Source organism: Mixophyes fleayi, chromosome 3 (genome assembly GCF_038048845.1).
Source record: "Mixophyes fleayi isolate aMixFle1 chromosome 3, aMixFle1.hap1, whole genome shotgun sequence".
In the NCBI taxonomy this organism is placed as follows: Eukaryota; Metazoa; Chordata; class Amphibia; order Anura; family Limnodynastidae; genus Mixophyes; species Mixophyes fleayi.
The window spans coordinates 370033-391264 of record NC_134404.1 but is presented as its reverse complement, the minus strand read 5'-3'; the positions used below and the strand labels follow the sequence as shown (position 1 = coordinate 391264).

Genomic DNA, 21232 nt, shown 5'->3' with positions numbered 1-21232 from the left:
AGACATCAAAATAGAGTTAGTGAAGCTTGCAGCATGTGGTAGAAGTATGAGTAGTGTTAGGTAGTAATGTGGGACTAAGTGTATCATCTATATCGTGGGGGGGGTCACTTATTACTGTTATTATCGTAGATTTGTAAGGCGCCACAGCGCTCCACAGTGCAATACAGTAGGGAAGACAAGGACATACATAAAACAGGGACATACATAAAACAGGGACATACAAGGCAGACAATATAAACACAGACATGAAAACAGAGGGTATGAAGGACCCTACTCATTAGAGAGCTTACATTGTAAGTGGAAGAGGACACAGCTGAAACAAGAGGAACAGCTCAGAGTGGAGATTGGGATAGTTGTGAGGGTGCATTAGTGTGAATAGTGTTATCAGGGATAAGGTCACCTATACAAAGTCTATCACTCCCTGGCTCCAGCAACTCTGCAGCTATCCACAGTGGTCTCCATATCAGCCGTAGTCTATAGCTCCTTGACTCCAGCTACTCTGCTGTTGTCCTCAGTGGTTTCCATACCTTATGGAGACTATCTTACCAGGTCTTCTCCTGTCTCAGTTGGATCATAACCTATTCTCAGCCTCTGGGTTCTTTTTACTGGTCTCGCCTGGCACTCATTTAGAGGACCACAACCTGCGGGGCAGAGGCTGCAAAGTCCATACATCCTTGTAGGGATCCCTGGCGAAAACCTCTGCCTCCTTAGACTTCACACCTCTGGGCTGAGTAGCGCCTAGCCAGACAGGCCTCAAGGATCTGTTCATCATAGTGACTTTGACAGTGGGTCACCATTTGGACAAAATGGGTGATGAGTCCTTGGCCCAAATTATTGTCCAAAATCACCTTTGCAAGCAGTCCCGTCAAACCCCCCCTCCCCCTTACATGCCCATGTCCGCACTCCAGTCACCAGTCGGGTCACCGGTGTATTGATTCACTGGTCCCCCACAGTGGCAATCCTGACATGCTGTCCATCAATAAGTTGGGACCTGAGGATCACATCTGGTTCCACCAGCGTAAGGGAAGCTCCCGAAATTCTCAACCCTTGCACCTTGCAGTTTCCCACCCAAACATCTTGGAGGTGACCCGCATGTTGCTAGGGCTGTTCTTTTCCCTCCCCCAAACCAAATTTACCACGTAGAACCCATCCTCTGCCCCTGGCATATCAGGATGGAGTGGTGCAGCTTCCATGTCCATTTGGTAGCCACTGGCACTGGTCAGGCACCAGGAAATTGCCCTCCGGACATTACCTCTTCAGGTGACCCACTTGCCCTCCATCCACTTGCTGCACGCCCTCTTTAGCTGGCTGGCAAGCTCTGCGTGCGATTGTGACCCACTTTTTTCAGGGTATGAAATTTGTGTCTGTAAATCTCCGCAGTCACCGTGAATTTGGCCAACAGTGCTTTCTGCACGGACTCATAGTCCCCACAATCCTAGCACCTGGTAGGCATCCAGCACTTTTCCAGTCAGACTCGCCCCAAGTATCTTGACCATATCTCCTTCTTGACCCCATAGACACTCATCAGGTACCCAAAGACCTGCAGATCAATTTCCGTCTTGGTTTTGTCGAAGTCGTATAATTGGATGAACGAAAGTATATTGGTTAATATTGTTTTATTGGCCGATTGCACTCAGTATACACGCTACACGTGGCATACGGCGATCGCACAGTAAAATACTCACGCACACACTCGCATGACAACATTTAGTTATTTATGTAATTCATATTCATATTGGATCCATTACACAGTAATTTATGAGCAGACAGTATTTGGTTTATTAGTTTATATATTATGATTATATGTACACTTTAGTGTTATCTAAGGTTCAGGTTATGGGAAATGTTTCATGTCTGATATCATACTAATCCCCTATTCATCAGCAGCTGTCCGATTCCATCGCCGAAGAGATCGCATATTGCATACTCTAGTTCGGCGGTTCCCAAACTGTGCGCCGCGGCGCTGTCACTGGGATGCCGCGGGCCAGACATAAAAAAAAACAAAGAACATATAAACTTACCAATCCGTCAGGCGCCGGGACCAGCAGCCTCCTCTGGAGGGGGGACATCGTGAGAGAGGGCAGAGGAGGGGGACATCGTGAGAGAGGGCAGAGTAGGGGGGACAGGGTGACGGGGCAGTGTGAGAGAGGGCAGTGTGTCTGGATACAGAGGGGGCAGTGTGTCTGGATACGGAGGGGGCAGTGTGTCTGCATGCAGAGTGGGCAGAGTGTCTGGATGCAGAGGGGGTATTTTTGCAACTAAATAAGTATTTCAGTCCTGACCTAAATACTTATTATAATTTTTTGACCCAACTACTTCTAAAACAGGACTGCTCAATAATTATTTTGGAGGGGTGCCTTGAAAAAATTTGGAGACTCTAAGGGTGCCGCGAACTGAAAAAGTTTGGGAACCATTGCTCTAGTTATTGATGTTAGGGAATAAATAGCCAGAGTGATATCAGAATGTGAAATGCTAATGAATTCATTGTAACTGGAGCACATCCCCTGGAGAGACGACCCCCACCTTTGGATTCCTTATATTGAATCAGCCTATGACCTGTTTACCCTGGAACCACCCTTGTCTGGACCTATAGAAGCAAGCTACGTCATCTCTATTGTTCACTCTATAACACTGACTGCATATATAATCATAGCTGCACCCCCACCACTCTCTCAGTCTTCACTGATCACAGTATTTGAAGGTGAATCACTGTCCAGGGGTGCCTGTGGTTAGCGCAGCGAGCGCATGCGATAAGAGCGCGGTATGTATGCAACTTTTGGTATTGGCTGTACTGACCTGTATCATAATATAATAATGTATTGAATTGTTGACTATTTACATCTGCTAAAATAAATCACTTTGTGCGTTAGAAACACAATACAATCGCCTATGCAATGCTTATTTGAAAATGATAGAATTACTTTAATAGTTTCATGAAAGGTTGGGACCCCACTATATCCCAGTTGGGGCCATCAAAGGGTCTCCTCATGGCTCATCACATGCGGTCCCCGGGGCACTCAGATTGGGTTGGGTATCATTCTCCGGTGACGGTAATACCGACATCGGAGAAACCTACAAAACAAATCCGTTTGTTATAATGCCTAAGGAAGTAAAATAAAATCTAAACTGTCTCTTTTCTTCTATGTCATTATTTTACTTTCTTAGGTATTATAACAATCAAATTTATTTTGTCGGATAAATTCTTGTCGGTAATGTGGTGGTCATTAATATGACTGCCACCGCTCAGATTGAGACCCCCAGCGCTGCCTGTATGATTCTTGTATTTCCTGTAAGGTCGCTCCTTCCCCAGCCCTCACAGCCAATCCTGTAGCACTGCTAGGGTGGCGTACACTCCTGGTGTAGTGACTGGGGTTGCCATCACCAGACTCATCACCAGACTCTTCCATCTCTTCCAGGTGGGCTCATTCCAACTCTATTAATTGGCCTTCAGCATCTCCCACATTTCAGAGTCTTCATAGGTGATATCATACCTCTTGCAAAATCCCTGTAGGCAATGTTATTTTGCACTATGTTACATTTTCTCCCTCTCAGCGATCCCCTATGAGTCCTTTATCAATACTGGTGCTGACCCTCTGCTGCCTCTCGTCCTTGCAGAGCCTGACCGTAACAGAATCCGAGTCCCTGAGCTCTACCGAACATTGGGACTTTCTGATCCCACTTCTGCCACCAAATGTGAGGATACTGTTTTTTAGAACCGAAGTTCACTAGGTTACCGTGCCCTCTTAGGTTCAAGAATCACACAGGCAAGCAGGAGAACGAAAGATGCAATGCTATCTTTACTTTTTCTACAGTAACACAATAGAGCATAAGACTGCACACTTTAAACAATAGGTCAGCGGATCACCAGTGTCAATAGGAGTCCCAGCAAAGTTCCCCAACCACCTTAGCCATGCAACAGTTCCACAGGCAAAAGAGTCTGTCAACAGGAGATTCAGGGAGTCCTGGTACCTTGCTGTTCCTCGCAAGTTAGTCAACTCTCTACCAGCGTGATGGGGCTCTGGTTATCAGTCTCCGCACTCTTGTGTGCACACTAATTTACCCAGAACCTGGCAAGTGGGAGTGGAGATGAGTCAGCCTTCCACAGTGTCTCCGCTGCTGTGTCCCTGCCATAATGTCTGGGCCAGTCCTGTGGAAGACAATGGGTAATCCTTGGCTTTCCCCACCTCCAGATCTTAGATAGCACCCAGCCCTTCTTGAAATTAACCTCTTCAACACTTTCGGTAAGTGTCAGGGCTTTTAGCTGTCTCTCAGTTCCGGCTCCTTCCTTCTTACTCCCCCATGTGTTCGCAATAAGCACTTCCCGTATCCGCCGGGCGAAATTTAAGAACAGGTCCTGGGATGACAGTCCATGTGACCCTGTCAGTTGACGGTCCCGTTGGAGATGTTATCTTGACAGTGTGGCACGGTCCCGTTACAGACGCATTACTGGGACATGTTTTACTGGAACACGTGTTACAGGGACATACGTTATAGGGAGGTGCGTTACAGGGAGACACGTTTCAAGGAGACACGCTAAAATCTCATTGGTTCTTCATTGGTACTGTCATTGTCACAAGGCGCAAAATGAAACATATACATCATTAAATGCCAAAAGATTCAAAAAAATCTCCATCCGTCACCCCCTGTGATTTGGAATATAAAATGTTAGGGAACCTTAGTGAATCTCTACCCCAAAATGTTTTCTGCCATGGCTTCCTAGGTCACAGAGATGAGGCATCAGCTGACATCTGTGGTACAACAAGTTCAATAACGAGACCGTATGGGCAAGACTGGTTTCTAGAGCTTACAATCTAAAGCCCCCAAATCCTCAGATAGTAGTGATATTATCCTTATTGTACTGGTGACTTACCTACTGCCTGTCCTGGGGGCTGCTAGACCAGGGCTGACCAGCAGGGGCAGCAGATGCAGCAGGATGAGAGCGCTCATTCTGGACTCTGTAAGACAACAGGTAGATCACCATCGGGTGAGTATTACGTTGTGTTGCTGAGAAATATACACAATACATTTACTCATTTACTACATTTTACTGTATTGCTAAATGTGACAAGAAAATATTATCTTTCTCTCTTTTATTGCTGATGTGTAATTATAACAGCTATAATAAAGGGATAAATAAAATATAAATAAAAATAGGAAAAACCAGTCAAAGTCTGAGAGAACCCATCAGAAGTGTCTTCCTCAGAGATATCCCCATTATACTGCTCCCCAGCCCACAGTCATCGCCCGCAAGATGAGACCTGGTATCTGCACGACTCCATAAGACGGGCGCACGGATTACCAGCTCTGCACTTAAGTAGGAAAACACTCTGTCCAGCTCCCCAGTGAACCCTCAACCAATGTGGCCCTCTGCACAAACCTATACGCCCAGGAAAAGCGCTAGGTGTCCTTCCTACAAATCAAGAGGCACTAACAGGTCAACAAGCTGTGTGACCCCCGACAAATCAAGAGATTAATTCTGCTGATATGGGAAAGGAACTGTGATGGAATCTTCAGGGCCCCATATGTATTATAAAATATTGTCACAAAATAACTTATTACATTCCTGCTCCAAACAGTTCAAAAACTGCAACATTTCCTGTATGACTATAGTGTTCTATAATTGCCAGAAACTCCCACAGAGTAAATGTTAAGTTAATCAACCATGTCCCACCCAGGGCAAACACAAGAGGACAATTATAATTGTATATTTATATACTGCAACTAAATAACACAGCTCTGTACCGAACATATGTGTAATAGAATTGTATTATGATCATGTCCAGTGGTCAGGTCATGTTGGGGGTGTAGTGTCCTATGTCTGTATAGAGTGTAATAGAATTGTATTATGATCATGTCCAGTGGTCAGGTCATGTTGAGGGTGTAGTGTCCTATGTCTGTATACAGTGTAATAGAATTGTATTATGATCATGTCCTGTGGTCAGGTCATGTTGGGGGTGTAGTGTCCTATGTCTGTATACAGTGTAATAGAATTGTATTATGATCATGTCCAGTGGTCAGGTCATGTTGGAGGTGTAGTGTCCTATGTCTGTATATAGTGTAATAGAATTGTATTATGGACATGTCCAGTGGTCAGGTCATGTTGGAGGTGTAGTGTCCTATGTCTGTATATAGTGTAATATAATTGTATTATGATCATGTCCAGTGGTCAGGTCATGTTGGGGGTGTAGTGTCCTATGTCTGTATACAATGTAATAGAATTGTATTATGATCATGTCCAGTGGTCAGGTCATGTTGGGGGTGTAGTGTCCTATGTCTGTATAGAGTGTAATAGAATTGTATTATGATCATATACAGTGATCAGGTCATGTTGGAGGTGTAGTGTCCTATGTCTGTATACAGTGTAATAGAATTGTATTATGATCATGTCCAGTGGTCAGGTCATGTTGGGGGTGTAGTGTCCTATGTCTGTATAGAGTGTAATAGAATTGTATTATGATCATGTCCAGTGGTCAGGTCATGTTGGGGGTGTAGTGTCCTATGTATAGAGTGTAATAGAATTGTATTATGATCATGTCCAGTGGTCAGGTCATGTTGGAGGTGTAGTGTCCTATGTCTGTATATAGTGTAATAGAATTGTATTATGATCATGTATAGTGGTCAGGTCATGTTGGGGGTGTAGTGTAATAGAATTGTATTATGATCATGTCCAGTGGTCAGGTCATGGTGGGGGTGTAGTGCCTATGTCTGTATATAGTGTAATGGAATTGTATTATGATCATGTCCAGTGGTCAGGTCATGTTGGGGGTGTAGTGTCCTATGTCTGTATACAGTGTAATAGAATTGTATTATGATCATGTCCTGTGGTCAGGTCATGTTGGGGGTGTAGTGTCCTATGTCTGTATAGAGTATAATATAATTGTATTATGATCATGTCCAGTGGTCAGGTCATGTTGGAGGTGTAGTGTCCTATGTCTGTATACAGTGTAATAGAATTGTATTATGATCATGTCCAGTGGTCAGGTCATGTTGAGGGTGTAGTGTCCTATGTCTGTATACAGTGTAATATAATTGTATTATGATCATGTCCAGTGGTCAGGTCATGTTGGAGGTGTAGTGTCCTATGTCTGTATACAGTGTAATAGAATTGTATTATGATCATGTCCAGTGGTCAGGTCATGTTGGGGGTGTAGTGTCCTATGTCTGTATAGAGTGTAATATAATTGTATTATGATCATGTCCAGTGGTCAGGTCATGTTGGAGGTGTAGTGTCCTATGTCTGTATACAGTGTAATAGAATTGTATTATGATCATGTCCAGTGGTCAGGTCATGTTGAGGGTGTAGTGTCCTATGTCTGTATACAGTGTAATAGAATTGTATTATGATCATGTCCTGTGGTCAGGTCATGTTGGGGGTGTAGTGTCCTATGTCTGTATACAGTGTAATAGAATTGTATTATGATCATGTCCAGTGGTCAGGTCATGTTGGAGGTGTAGTGTCCTATGTCTGTATATAGTGTAATAGAATTGTATTATGGACATGTCCAGTGGTCAGGTCATGTTGGGGGTGTAGTGTCCTATGTCTGTATAGAGTGTAATAGAATTGTATTATGATCATGTCCAGTGGTCAGGTCATGTTGGGGGTGTAGTGTCCTATGTATAGAGTGTAATAGAATTGTATTATGATCATGTCCAGTGGTCAGGTCATGTTGGAGGTGTAGTGTCCTATGTCTGTATATATAGTGTAATAGAATTGTATTATGATCATGTCCAGTGGTCAGGTCATGGTGGGGGTGTAGTGTCCTATGTCTGTATATAGTGTAATGGAATTGTATTATGATCATGTCCAGTGGTCAGGTCATGTTGGGGGTGTAGTGTCCCATGTCTGTATAGAGTGTAATAGAATTGTATTATGATCATGTCCAGTGGTCAGGTCATGTTGGGGGTGTAGTGTCCCATGTCTGTATAGAGTGTAATAGAATTGTATTATGATCATGTCCAGTGGTCAGGTCATGTTGGGGGTGTAGTGTCCTATGTCTGTATAGAGTGTAATAGAATTGTATTATGATCATGTCCAGTGGTCAGGTCATGTTGGAGGTGTAGTGTCCTATGTCTGTATAGAGTGTAATAGAATTATATGGAGTCACCTGTGCTGAGGCCGTACAGTCTGCTCTCTGGTGTTGATTACGTTACAGACACAGGAGCAGGATATATAAGTGTAATGTTACCAGTGTGTTCGTGGCACTTACCCTTGTCCTGTGTAGTAGCTTTGTCATCTGCTGTTTGCGGTGTCGCCTCCTCTCTGCAGTGCTGACTACAACAGTCTGCTTCCCTCACTGCATCATCTGTAACCCCTGCACTACCAGACACAGCACTGCCCTCCCTCACTGCATCATCTGTAACCCCTGCACTGCCAGACACAGAACTGCCCTCCCTCACTGCATCATCTGTAACCCCTGCACTGCCAGATACAGCACTGCCCTCCCTCACTGCATCATCTGTAACCCATGCACTGCCAGACACAGCACTGCCCTCCCTCACTGCATCATCTGTAACCCCTGCATTGCCAGACACAGCACTGCCCTCCCTCACTGCATCATCTGTAACCCCTGCACTGCCAGACGCAGAACTGCCCTCCCTCACTGCATCATCTGTAACCCCTGCACTGCCAGACACAGCACAGCCCTCCCTCACTGCATCATCTGTAACCCCTGCACTGCCCTCCCTCACTGCATCATCTGTAACCCCTGCACTGCCAGACACAGCACAGCCCTCCCTCACTGCATCATCTGTAACCCCTGCACTGCCAGACACAGCACAGCCCTCCCTCACTGCATCATCTGTAACCCCTGCACTGCCAGACACAGCACTGCCCTCCCTCACTGCATCATCTGTAACCCCCTGCACTGCCAGACACAGCACTGCCCTCCCTCACTGCATCATCTGTAACCCCTGCATTGCCAGAAACAGCACTGCCCTCCCTCACTGCATCATCTGTAACCCCTGCACTGCCAGACACAGCACTGCCCTCCCTGCATCATTTGTAACCCCTGCACTACCAGACACAGCACAGCCCTCCCTCACTGCATCATCTGTAACCCCTGCAGTGCCAGACACAGCACTGCCCTCCCTCACGGCATCATCTGTAACCCCTGCACTGACAGACACAGCACAGCCGTCCCTCACTGCATCATCTGTATCCCTTGCACTGCCAGACACAGCACTGCCCTCCCTCACTGCATCATCTGTAACCCCTGCACTGCCAGACACAGCACTGCCCTCCCTCACTGCATCATCTGTAACCCCTGCACTGCCAGACGCAGAACTGCCCTCCCTCACTGCATCATCTGTAACCCCTGCACTGCCAGACACAGCACTGCCCTCCCTCACTGCATCATCTGTAACCCCTGCACTGCCAGACACAGCACTGCCCTCCCTCACTGCATCATCTGTAACCCCTGCACTGCCAGACACAGCACTGCCCTCCCTCACTGCATCATCTGTAACCCCTGCACTGCCAGACACAGAACTGCCCTCCCTCACTGCATCATCTGTAACCCCTGCACTGCCAGACACAGCACTGCCCTCCCTCACTGCATCATCTGTAACCTCTGCACTGCCAGACACAGCACTGCCCTCCCTCACTGCATCATCTGTAACCCCTGCATTGCCAGACACAGCACTGCCCTCCCTCACGGTATCATCTGTAACCCCTGCACTGCCAGACACAGAACTCCCTCCCTCACTGCATCATCTGTAACCCCTGCACTACCAGACACAGCACAGCCCTCCCTCACTGCCTCATCTGTAACCCCTGCATTGCCAGACACAGCACTGCCCTCCCTCACTGCATCATCTGTAACCCCTGCACTGCCAGACACAGCACTGCCCTCCCTCACTGCATCATCTGTAACCCCTGCACTGCCAGACGCAGCACTGCCCTCCCTCACGGCATCATCTGTAACCCCTGCATTGCCAGACACAGCACTGCCCTCCCTCACTGCATCATCTGTAACCCCTGCACTGCCAGACACAGAACTGCCCTCCCTCACTGCATCATCTGTAACCCCTGCACTGCCAGACACAGCACTGCCCTCCCTCACGGTATCATCTGTAACACCTGCATTGCCAGACACAGCACTGCCCTCCCTCACTGCATCATCTGTAACCCCTGCACTACCAGACACAGCACTGCCCTCCCTCACTGCATCATCTGTAACCCCTGCACTGCCAGAGACAGCACTGCCCTCCCTCACTGCATCATCTGTAACCCCTGCACTGCCAGACACAGCACTGCCCTCCCTCACTGCATCGTCTGTAACCCCTGCACTGCCAGACACAGCACTGCCCTCCCTCACTGCATCATCTGTAACCCCTGCACTGCCAGACACAGCACTGCCCTCCCTCACGGCATCATCTGTAACCCCTGCACTGCCAGACGCAGCACTGCCCTCCCTCACGGCATCATCTGTAACCCCTGCATTGCCAGACACAGAACTGCCCTCCCTCACTGCATCATCTGTAACCCCTGCACTGCCAGACACAGCACTGCCCTCCCTCACTGCATCATCTGTAACCCCTGCATTGCCAGACACAGCACTGCCCTCCCTCACTGCATCATCTGTAACCCCTGCACTACCAGACACAGCACTGCCCTCCCTCACGGCATCATCTGTAACCCCTGCACTGCCAGACACAGCACTGCCCTCCCTCACTGCATCATCTGTAACCCCTGCACTGCCAGACACAGCACTGCCCTCCCTCACTGCATCATCTGTAACCCCTGCACTGCCAGACGCAGCACTGCCCTCCCTCACTGCATCATCTGTAACCCCTGCATTGCCAGACACAGCACAGCCCTCCCTCACTGCATCATCTGTAACCCCTGCATTGCCAGACACAGCACTGCCCTCCCTCACTGCATCATCTGTAACCCCTGCACTACAAGACACAGCACTGCCCTCCCTCACTGCATCATCTGTAACCCCTGCACTGCCAGACACAGCACTGCCCTCCCTCACTGCATCATCTGTAAGCCCTGCACTGCCAGACGCAGCACTGCCCTCTCTCACTGCATCATCTGTAACCCCTGCATTGCCAGACACAGCACAGCCCTCCCTCACTGCATCATCTGTAACCCCTGCATTGCCAGACACAGCACTGCCCTCCCTCATGGTATCATCTGTAACCCCTGCATTGCCAGACACAGCACTGCCCTCCCTCACTGCATCATCTGTAACCCCTGCACTGCCAGACACAGCACTGCCCTCCCTCACTGCATCATCTGTAACCCCTGCACTACAAGACACAGCACAGCCCTCCCTCACGGCATCATCTGTAACCCCTGCACTGCCAGACACAGCACTGCCCTCCCTCACTGCATCATCTGTAACCCCTGCACTACCAGACACAGCACTGCCCTCCCTCACTGCATCATCTGTAACCCCTGCACTGCCAGACACAGCACTGCCCTCCCTCACTGCATCATCTGTAACCCCTGCACTGCCAGACACAGAACTGCCCTCCCTCACTGCATCATCTGCAACCCCTGCACTGCCAGACACAGCACTGCCCTCCCTCACTGCATCATCTGTAACCCCTGCACTACCAGACACAGCACAGCCCTCCCTCACGGCATCATCTGTAACCCCTGCACTGCCAGACACAGCACTACCCTCCCTCACTGCATCATCTGTAACCCCTGCACTGCCAGACACAGCACTGCCCTCCCTCACTGCATCATCTGTAACCCCTGCACTGCCAGATGCAGCACTGCCCTCCCTCACTGCATCATCTGTAACCCCTGCATTGCCAGACACAGCACAGCCCTCCCTCACTGCATCATCTGTAACCCCTGCATTGCCAGACACAGCACTGCCCTCCCTCACTGCATCATCTGTAACCCCTGCACTACCAGACACAGCACAGCCCTCCCTCACGGCATCATCTGTAACCCCTGCACTGCCAGACACAGCACTGCCCTCCCTCACTGCATCATCTGTAACCCCTGCACTACCAGACACAGCACTGTCCTCCCTCACTGCATCATCTGTAACCCCTGCACTGCCAGACACAGCACAGCCCTCCCTCACGGCATCATCTGTAACCCCTGCACTGCCAGACACAGCACTGCCCTCCCTCACTGCATCATCTGTAACCCCTGCACTGCCAGACACAGCACTGCCCTCCCTCACTGCATCATCTGTAACCCCTGCACTACCAGACACAGCACAGCCCTCCCTCACGGCATCATCTGTAACCCCTGCACTGCCAGACACAGCACTACCCTCCCTCACTGCATCATCTGTAACCCCTGCACTACCAGACACAGCACAGCCCTCCCTCACTGCATCATCTGTAACCCCTGCACTGCCAGACACAGCACTGCCCTCCCTCACTGCATCATCTGTAACCCCTGCACTGCCAGACACAGAACTGCCCTCCCTCACTGCATCATCTGCAACCCCTGCACTGCCAGACACAGCACTGCCCTCCCTCACTGCATCATCTGTAACCCCCTGCACTGCCAGACACAGCACTGCCCTCCCTCACTGCATCATCTGTAACCCCTGCACTGCCAGAATCTGTTCAATGTAGGTAATTGCAGTTACTGGTGAACCACTGGTCACCACTAGTAACACGCTGACCATTAAGAGTGAAGCTGCTCCATATTGATTAGTGGGACAGGCTGAGGACCTGTCTCATGTTGCGGCTCCTTGACCAATGGGATTTCATATTTTCCAAATTGATTTAAAATTTGGAAGAAAGAAGAGGATCCCCCAGGATTTATATGGCAATAAATTGTTGCATGAGGGTGTGTGGGGAGTTTTTATTTTTAATTAAAAAGTTTGATGCAGTGTTTGTATGTTTATTGGACTGTATTTTTTTTAGAGGTGCACTACAGGTCCCAGTGGGCAGTGGAAGTCAAGGCATGCTGGCACTTGTAGTTCTGCTAGTCCCAGTGCTTGTTGGGACCAGTAATGCACCAGCAAATGAAGCCATTTCTACTATAGTACTCCACATCCACAGCACAGCATTGTGGGACGACCACCAGGCTGTTTTCTTCAAGTGGGGGAAAAATATATTTTGCTTATTCAATTGGCCAAATGTTGAACACCCTGGGGCTGAGTGACATTATAATAAGGGGGACCCAGAGTCACAGGAAGCCAATATAACAAGGGGACCAGAGTCACAGGAAGCCAATATAACAAGGGGGCCCAAGAGTCAAAGGAAGCCAATATAACAAGGGGGCCCAGAGTCACAGGAAGCCAATATAACAAGGGGGCCCAAGAGTCAAAGGAAGCCAATATACCAAGGGGGCCCAGAGTCACAGGAAGCCAATATACCAAGGGGGCCCAGAGTCACAGGAAGCCAATATAACAAGGGGGCCCAAGAGTCAAAGGAAGCCAATATAACAAGGGGGCCCAGAGTCACAGGAAGCCAATATAACAAGGGGGCCCAAGAGTCAAAGGAAGCCAATATACCAAGGGGGCCCAAGAGTCAAAGGAAGCCAATATAACAAGGGGCCCAGAGTCACAGGAAGCCAATATAACAAGGGGGCCCAGAGCCACAGGAAGCCAATATAACAAGGGGGCCCAAGAGTCAAAGGAAGCCAATATACCAAGGGGGCCCAGAGTCACAGGAAGCCAATATAACAAGGGGACCAGAGTCACAGGAAGCCAATATACCAAGGGGGCCCAAGAGTCAAAGGAAGCCAATATAACAAGGGGCCCAGAGTCACAGGAAGCCAATATAACAAGGGGGCCCAGAGCCACAGGAAGCCAATATATTAAGGGGGCCCAAGAGTCAAAGGAAGCCAATATAACAAGGGGGTCCCAGAGCCACAGGAAGCCAATATAACAAGGGGACCAGAGCCACAGGAAGCCAATATAACAAGGGGGCCCAAGAGTCAAAGGAAGCCAATATAACAAGGGGGTCCCAGAGCCACAGGAAGCCAATATAACAAGGGGACCAGAGTCACAGGAAGCCAATATAACAAGGGGGCCCAAGAGTCAAAGGAAGCCAATATAACAAGGGGGTCCCAGAGCCACAGGAAGCCAATATAACAAGGGGACCCATAGCCACAGGAAGCCAATATAACAAGGGGACCAGAGTCACAGGAAGCCAATATAACAAGGGGGCCCAGAGCCACAGGAAGCCAATATAACAAGGGGGCCCAGAGCCACAGGAAGCCAATATAACAAGGGGGTCCCAGAGCCACAGGAAGCCAATATAACAAGGGGGCCCAAAAGTCAAAGGAAGCCAATATAACAAGGGGACCAGAGTCACAGGAAGCCAATATAACAAGGGGGCCCAGAGCCACAGGAAGCCAATATAACAAGGGGGTCCCAGAGCCACAGGAAGCCAATATAACAAGGGGGCCCAAGAGTCAAAGGAAGCCAATATAACAAGGGGACCAGAGTCACAGGAAGCCAATATAACAAGGGGGCCCAAGAGTCAAAGGAAGCCAATATAACAAGGGGACCAGAGTCACAGGAAGCCAATATAACAAGGGGGCCCAGAGCCACAAAAAGCCAATATAACAAGGGGGCCCATAGCCACAGGAAGCCAATATAACAAGGATCACAGTGCTACATGCAGCAATGACAGCAGAAAATCTACATTTATAGATTTGTTTTCATTTTTTTATCAATTATTATTTTTCTTTGTGTAACTGAAAACCCAAACCTGCCCATTAGCGGACACTGGCCCCATGGTGCAGTAAGTTAGTATTGCTCAGCTGCCTGGGGACATTAGTGATCACTTATTGCAGCATTTTGGTAAGTTAACCTATGTAGATTTTTGGCTACTGTTATCCCCATTGCCAGTGAAGCCATGTATCAGAATGAATGGGGTGTGAGGGTTATGTAATTATGGCTTACATGTCAATGTAATCTCTGAATGGAAAGAGATACCAAACAAAATGAGATGTAAAAAGGAATATTTTATGTCCTCCTCTGGATTTTGATATTTCTTTTATCCTTTCCCCATTTACAGATATATTTCCACTGCATATCAGCCCTGCCACAAACGGACCAGCTGACATCAGGTCAGTGATTGTCTCGTTAACACAGGTCAGAGTGTTGATGAGGGACAAGGCTAGAGATCCCTCTTGTCAGACGCCATCCCCGATCTCACCATCAGTGCCAGGGATGGAAACCTTCCTTTGCCAGCAGCTCCTCCTGTTGCTAGACAACAGGACGCCGTCTTCTTCCTCCAGGCCTTGCTTTCTGTGCGCATGTACAGCTCGTTCACGTCTCCGTTACCAAACAACAGGACGCTTCTCTGCACTTCCTGTTGGCGGTCAGCTGCTCTGGCCGTCGGCTCCACTGCCACCAATCAGGGTGTCAGGGTTCCCAAGGTAAGACCACCGGTTCAAGATGCAAAACTGGTAAGGTAGTAATATAACTACAGTTCTTAACCGTGGAATAGGCAATGCTGTAACGCGATGGAGAGATGCAGTAGTCAGAGGGTTGCAGGGTGGATACCTCTGGAAAGGTGGTGAGACGAATAGCCTGCGGGTTGCAGGGTTGGATACCTCTGGAAAGGTGGTGAGACGAGTAGCCTGCGGGTTGCAGGGTTGGATACCTCTGGAAAGGTGGTGAGACGAGTAGCCTGCGGGTTGCAGGGTTGGATACCTCTGGAAAGGTAGTGAGACGAGTAGACTGTGGGTTGCAGGGTTGGATACCTCTGGAAAGGTGGTGAGACGAGTAGCCTGCTGGTTGCAGGGTTGGATACCTCTGGAAAGGTGGTGAGACGAGTAGCCTGCTGGTTGCAGGGTTGGATACCTCTGGAAAAGTAGTGAGACGAGTAGCCTGTGGGTTGCAGGGATGGATACCTCTGGAAAGGTGGTGAGAGGAGTAGCCTGTGGGTTGCAGGGTTGGATACCTCTGGAGAGGTGGTGAGACGAGTAGCCTGCAGGTTGCAGGGTTAGATACCTCTATGAAGATGGTGAGATGAGTAGCCTGCAGGGTTGGATACCTCTGGAAAAGTAGTGAGACGAATAGCCTGCGGGTTGCAGGGTTGGATACCTCTGGAAGAGGTGGTGAGACGAGTAGCCTGCAGGTTGCAGGGTTGGATACCTCTGGAAAGGTGGTGAGATGAATAGCCTGCGGGTTGCAGGGTTGGATACCTCTGGAGGAGGTGGAGAGATGAGTAGACTGTGGGTTGCAGGGTTGGATACCTCTGGAAAGGTGGTGAGACGAGTAGCCTGCTGGTTGCAGGGTTGGATACCTCTGGAAAGGTGGTGAGACGAGTAGCCTGCTGGTTGCAGGGTTGGATACCTCTGGAAAAGTAGTGAGACGAGTAGCCTGTGGGTTGCAGGGTTGGATACCTCTGGAAAGGTGGTGAGAGGAGTAGCCTGTGGGTTGCAGGGTTGGATACCTCTGGAGAGGTGGTGAGACGAGTAGCCTGCAGGTTGCAGGGTTAGATACCTCTATGAAGTTGGTGAGATGAGTAGCCTTCAGGGTTGGATACCTCTGGAAAAGTAGTGAGACGAATAGCCTGCGGGTTGCAGGGTTGGATACCTCTGGAAAGGTGGTGAGACGAGTAGCCTGCGGGTTGCAGGGTTGGATACCTCTGGAAAGGTGGTGAGACGAGTAGCCTGCGGGTTGCAGGGTTGGATACCTCTGGAAAGGTGGTGAGACGAGTAGCCTGCGGGTTGCAGGGTTGGATACCTCTGGAAAGGTAGTGAGACGAGTAGACTGTGGGTTGCAGGGTTGGATACCTCTGGAAAGGTGGTGAGACGAGTAGCCTGCTGGTTGCAGGGTTGGATACCTCTGGAAAGGTGGTGAGACGAGTAGCCTGCTGGTTGCAGGGTTGGATACCTCTGGAAAAGTAGTGAGACGAGTAGCCTGTGGGTTGCAGGGTTGGATACCTCTGGAAAGGTGGTGAGAGGAGTAGCCTGTGGGTTGCAGGGTTGGATACCTCTGGAGAGGTGGTGAGACGAGTAGCCTGCAGGTTGCAGTGTTAGATACCTCTATGAAGATGGTGAGATGAGTAGCCTGCAGGGTTGGATACCTCTGGAAAAGTAGTGAGACGAATAGCCTGCGGGTTGCAGGGTTGGATACCTCTGGAAGAGGTGGTGAGACGAGTAGCCTGCAGGTTGCAGGGTTGGATACCTCTGGAAAGGTGGTGAGATGAATAGCCTGCGGGTTGCAGGGTTGGATACCTCTGGAGGAGGTGGAGAGATGAGCAGCCTGCGGGTTGCAGGATTGGATACCTCTGAAAAGGTGGTGAGACGAGTAGCCTGCGGGTTGCAGGGTTGGATACCTCTGGAAAGGTAGTGAGACGAGTAGACTGTGGGTTGCAGGGTTGGATACCTCTGGAAAGGTGGTGAGACGAGTAGCCTGCTGGTTGCAGGGTTGGATACCTCTGGAAAGGTGGTGAGACGAGTAGCCTGCTGGTTGCAGGGTTGGATACCTCTGGAAAAGTAGTGAGACGAGTAGCCTGTGGGTTGCAGGGTTGGATACCTCTGGAAAGGTGGTGAGAGGAGTAGCCTGTGGGTTGCAGGGTTGGATACCTCTGGAGAGGTGGTGAGACGAGTAGCCTGCAGGTTGCAGGGTTAGATACCTCTATGAAGATGGTGAGATGAGTAGCCTGCAGGGTTGGATACCTCTGGAAAAGTAGTGAGACGAATAGCCTGCGGGTTGCAGGGTTGGATACCTCTGGAAGAGGTGGTGAGACGAGTAGCCTGCAGGTTGCAGGGTTGGATACCTCTGGAAAGGTGGTGAGATGAATAGCCTGCGGATTGCAGGGTTGGATACCTCTGGAAGAGGTGGTGAGAAGAGTAGCCTGCTGGTTGCAGAGTTGGATACCACTGGAAAAATGGTGAGACGAGTAGCCTGCAGGTCGCAGGGTTGGATATCTCTGGAAAGGTGGTGAGATGAATAGCCTGCGGGTTGCAGGGTTGGATACCTCTGGAGGAGGTGGAGAGATGAGTAGACTGTGGGTTGCAGGGTTGGATACCTCTGGAAAGGTGGTGAGACGAGTAGCCTGCTGGTTGCAGGGTTGGATACCTCTGGAAAGGTGGTGAGACGAGTAGCCTGCTGGTTGCAGGGTTGGATACCTCTGGAAAAGTAGTGAGACGAGTAGCCTGTGGGTTGCAGGGTTGGATACCTCTGGAAAGGTGGTGAGAGGAGTAGCCTGTGGGTTGCAGGGTTGGATACCTCTGGAGAGGTGGTGAGACGAGTAGCCTGCAGGTTGCAGGGTTAGATACCTCTATGAAGATGGTGAGATGAGTAGCCTGCAGGGTTGGATACCTCTGGAAAAGTAGTGAGACGAATAGCCTGCGGGTTGCAGGGTTGGATACCTCTGGAAAGGTGGTGAGACGAGTAGCCTGCGGGTTGCAGGGTTGGATACCTCTGGAAAGGTGGTGAGACGAGTAGCCTGCGGGTTGCAGGGTTGGATACCTCTGGAAAGGTGGTGAGACGAGTAGCCTGCGGGTTGCAGGGTTGGATACCTCTGGAAAGGTAGTGAGACGAGTAGACTGTGGGTTGCAGGGTTGGATACCTCTGGAAAGGTGGTGAGACGAGTAGCCTGCTGGTTGCAGGGTTGGATACCTCTGGAAAGGTGGTGAGACGAGTAGCCTGCTGGTTGCAGGGTTGGATACCTCTGGAAAAGTAGTGAGACGAGTAGCCTGTGGGTTGCAGGGTTGGATACCTCTGGAAAGGTGGTGAGAGGAGTAGCCTGTGGGTTGCAGGGTTGGATACCTCTGGAGAGGTGGTGAGACGAGTAGCCTGCAGGTTGCAGTGTTAGATACCTCTATGAAGATGGTGAGATGAGTAGCCTGCAGGGTTGGATACCTCTGGAAAAGTAGTGAGACGAATAGCCTGCGGGTTGCAGGGTTGGATACCTCTGGAAGAGGTGGTGAGACGAGTAGCCTGCAGGTTGCAGGGTTGGATACCTCTGGAAAGGTGGTGAGATGAATAGCCTGCGGGTTGCAGGGTTGGATACCTCTGGAGGAGGTGGAGAGATGAGCAGCCTGCGGGTTGCAGGATTGGATACCTCTGAAAAGGTGGTGAGATGAGTAGCCTGCGGGTTGCAGGGTTGGATACCTCTGGAAAGGTGGTGAGACGAGTAGCCTGCGGGTTGCAGGGTTGGATACCTCTGGAAAGGTAGTGAGACGAGTAGACTGTGGGTTGCAGGGTTGGATACCTCTGGAAAGGTGGTGAGACGAGTAGCCTGCTGGTTGCAGGGTTGGATACCTCTGGAAAGGTGGTGAGACGAGTAGCCTGCTGGTTGCAGGGTTGGATACCTCTGGAAAGGTGGTGAGACGAGTAGCCTGCTGGTTGCAGGGTTGGATACCTCTGGAAAAGTAGTGAGACGAATAGCCTGCGGGTTGCAGGGTTGGATACCTCTGGAAGAGGTGGTGAGACGAGTAGCCTGCAGGTTGCAGGGTTGGATACCTCTGGAAAGGTGGTGAGATGAATAGCCTGCGGATTGCAGGGTTGGATACCTCTGGAAGAGGTGGTGAGAAGAGTAGCCTGCTGGTTGCAGAGTTGGATACCACTGGAAAAATGGTGAGACGAGTAGCCTGCAGGTCGCAGGGTTGGATATCTCTGGAAAGGTGATGAGACAAATAGCCTGCGGTTTGCAGGGTTAGATACCTCTAAGAAGGTGGTGAGATGAGTAGCCTGTGGGTTTGGATACCTCTGGAAGAGGTGGTGAGATGAGTAGCCTGCTGGTTACAAGGTTGGATACCTCTGGAAGAGTCGGTGAGATGAGTAGCCTGCTGGTTACAAGGTTAGATACCTCTGGAAGAAGTGGTGAGACTCAGAAGCCAGGTAATGCTGAAACACTTGAGAGCAGACAGCAGGTAACGGTGGAAGTAAGCTGTACAGGTTACACTGAAAAGCAAAGAGATCCAAAGAGGTGTATATCTCAGGAACCAGATAGATGATGAGCTGTGTCTGCAGCATTGGAATGAACATCAAAACCACAAGGTCAGGCACACAGGTAAGAATAACCAGGAACAGGAGTCAAAGTATTGCTTCCCATAAGGTTGAGTGACCTGATGATCTGGCAAAGGTTGCTTGGGACAGGCAGCTTATATAGGCCAGAAGCAGGTGTTTAAGCTTCCAGCAATAACGATGGCAGGTAAGTGCACAAGTACCACAGTGGCCCCTTTGGTGGACAGTGGTACTACAGGCAGGATACAATATATACAAAAGGTCCAACAAAGTACCTGCAGTCAGTAGCTGCAGGATGCAGGTCTTGACAGTACCCCTTCCTTAAAGGGAAGATTCCAGACGCCCAATTTACCAGGAATGGTCAAAAAAGTCAGAGTCATAGTCCAGAATTGGGCATGTGGTAGTAAAATCCTCATCCATGGGCAGAGAAGGTACAGAAACCATGTCCAAAGAATGCAGGGATCCCAAAGTCACACTTCTCTTTTTTTTACCTTTCTTTTTATGGCTTTTAGAGGGTTGCTGGAAATGGAGTGAAGAAAAAGATAACCTCAAAGTTGGAGTAGCCGAAGATAAAGAAAGTGGCATAGATGAAGAACTGGGAGTCGAATTGGCAAGTGCTGGGGCAAATTCTTTGATCACTGCATCAGTAAAAAGCTGCAAATCAGACAGGATGGGATCTTGGGTTTCAAATATGTGGCTTGCTCATTCCAGAGCTTTCCCTGTAAAGTTGGATAACAGGTAAAACACTTGCTTTCATTGGGTATCTAGGAGGTCGGGTACAGAGGTAAAATAGGATATACAAAATGTAATAAGAGCGTTATATTGCTGAATATCCCAATTGAAGTTAGGTGGTTGGAAGTCTGGAACTGAGGATGAATTCAGTTTAGCATGAGACTTGGTCATCTCGGGTTGAACATACATCCCTGGGGACTCGGGCAGGACACCCCTGGCAGAAGACAACCTGGACTGGGCGGATGACTTGGCAGGAGGCCCGGATTGGGCAGAAGACTTTGCAGGAGGCCCGGACTGGGCACCAGGCTTGGCAGGAGTCCCAGACTGGGCACCAGGCTTGGCAGGAGGCCCGGACTTGGCACCAGGCTTGGCAGGAGGCCCGGACTGGGCACCAGGCTTGGAAGGAGGTCCGGACTGGGCACCAGGCTTGGAAGGAACAACACTGTGAGAAGCCTCAGCACAGACAGCACTAAGTGGCAACTCGGGCTGAACCGCATGGAGTGGCAACTCGGGCTGAACCACATGCATCGGCAATATCTCTGGAGATGACTGGAGGGACAGGAAGCTCTCTGGAGATGACTGGAAGGGCAGCGCCCCCTCTAGAATGGACTGCAAGGTCAGCGCTCCCTCTG

At 49.8% G+C, this 21232-nt stretch overlaps 1 protein-coding gene across 1 annotated transcript in view; it reads right to left on the bottom strand.

Annotated features, from left to right (window-relative positions):
- The window catches only part of CGREF1 (cell growth regulator with EF-hand domain 1), a 28732-nt gene extending 20284 nt beyond the window's left edge, over positions 1–8448 (bottom strand). The window contains exons 1-2 of the mRNA XM_075200995.1: positions 8208–8448; positions 4871–4955 (exon numbers count right to left, since the gene is read on the bottom strand). Coding sequence (XP_075057096.1) covers positions 4871–4947 — 77 coding nt within the window. The 5' untranslated portion in view covers positions 4948–4955; positions 8208–8448. The remainder of the gene's footprint in view (positions 1–4870; positions 4956–8207) is intronic.
- Between the last annotated feature and the right edge of the window lie 12784 nt (positions 8449–21232).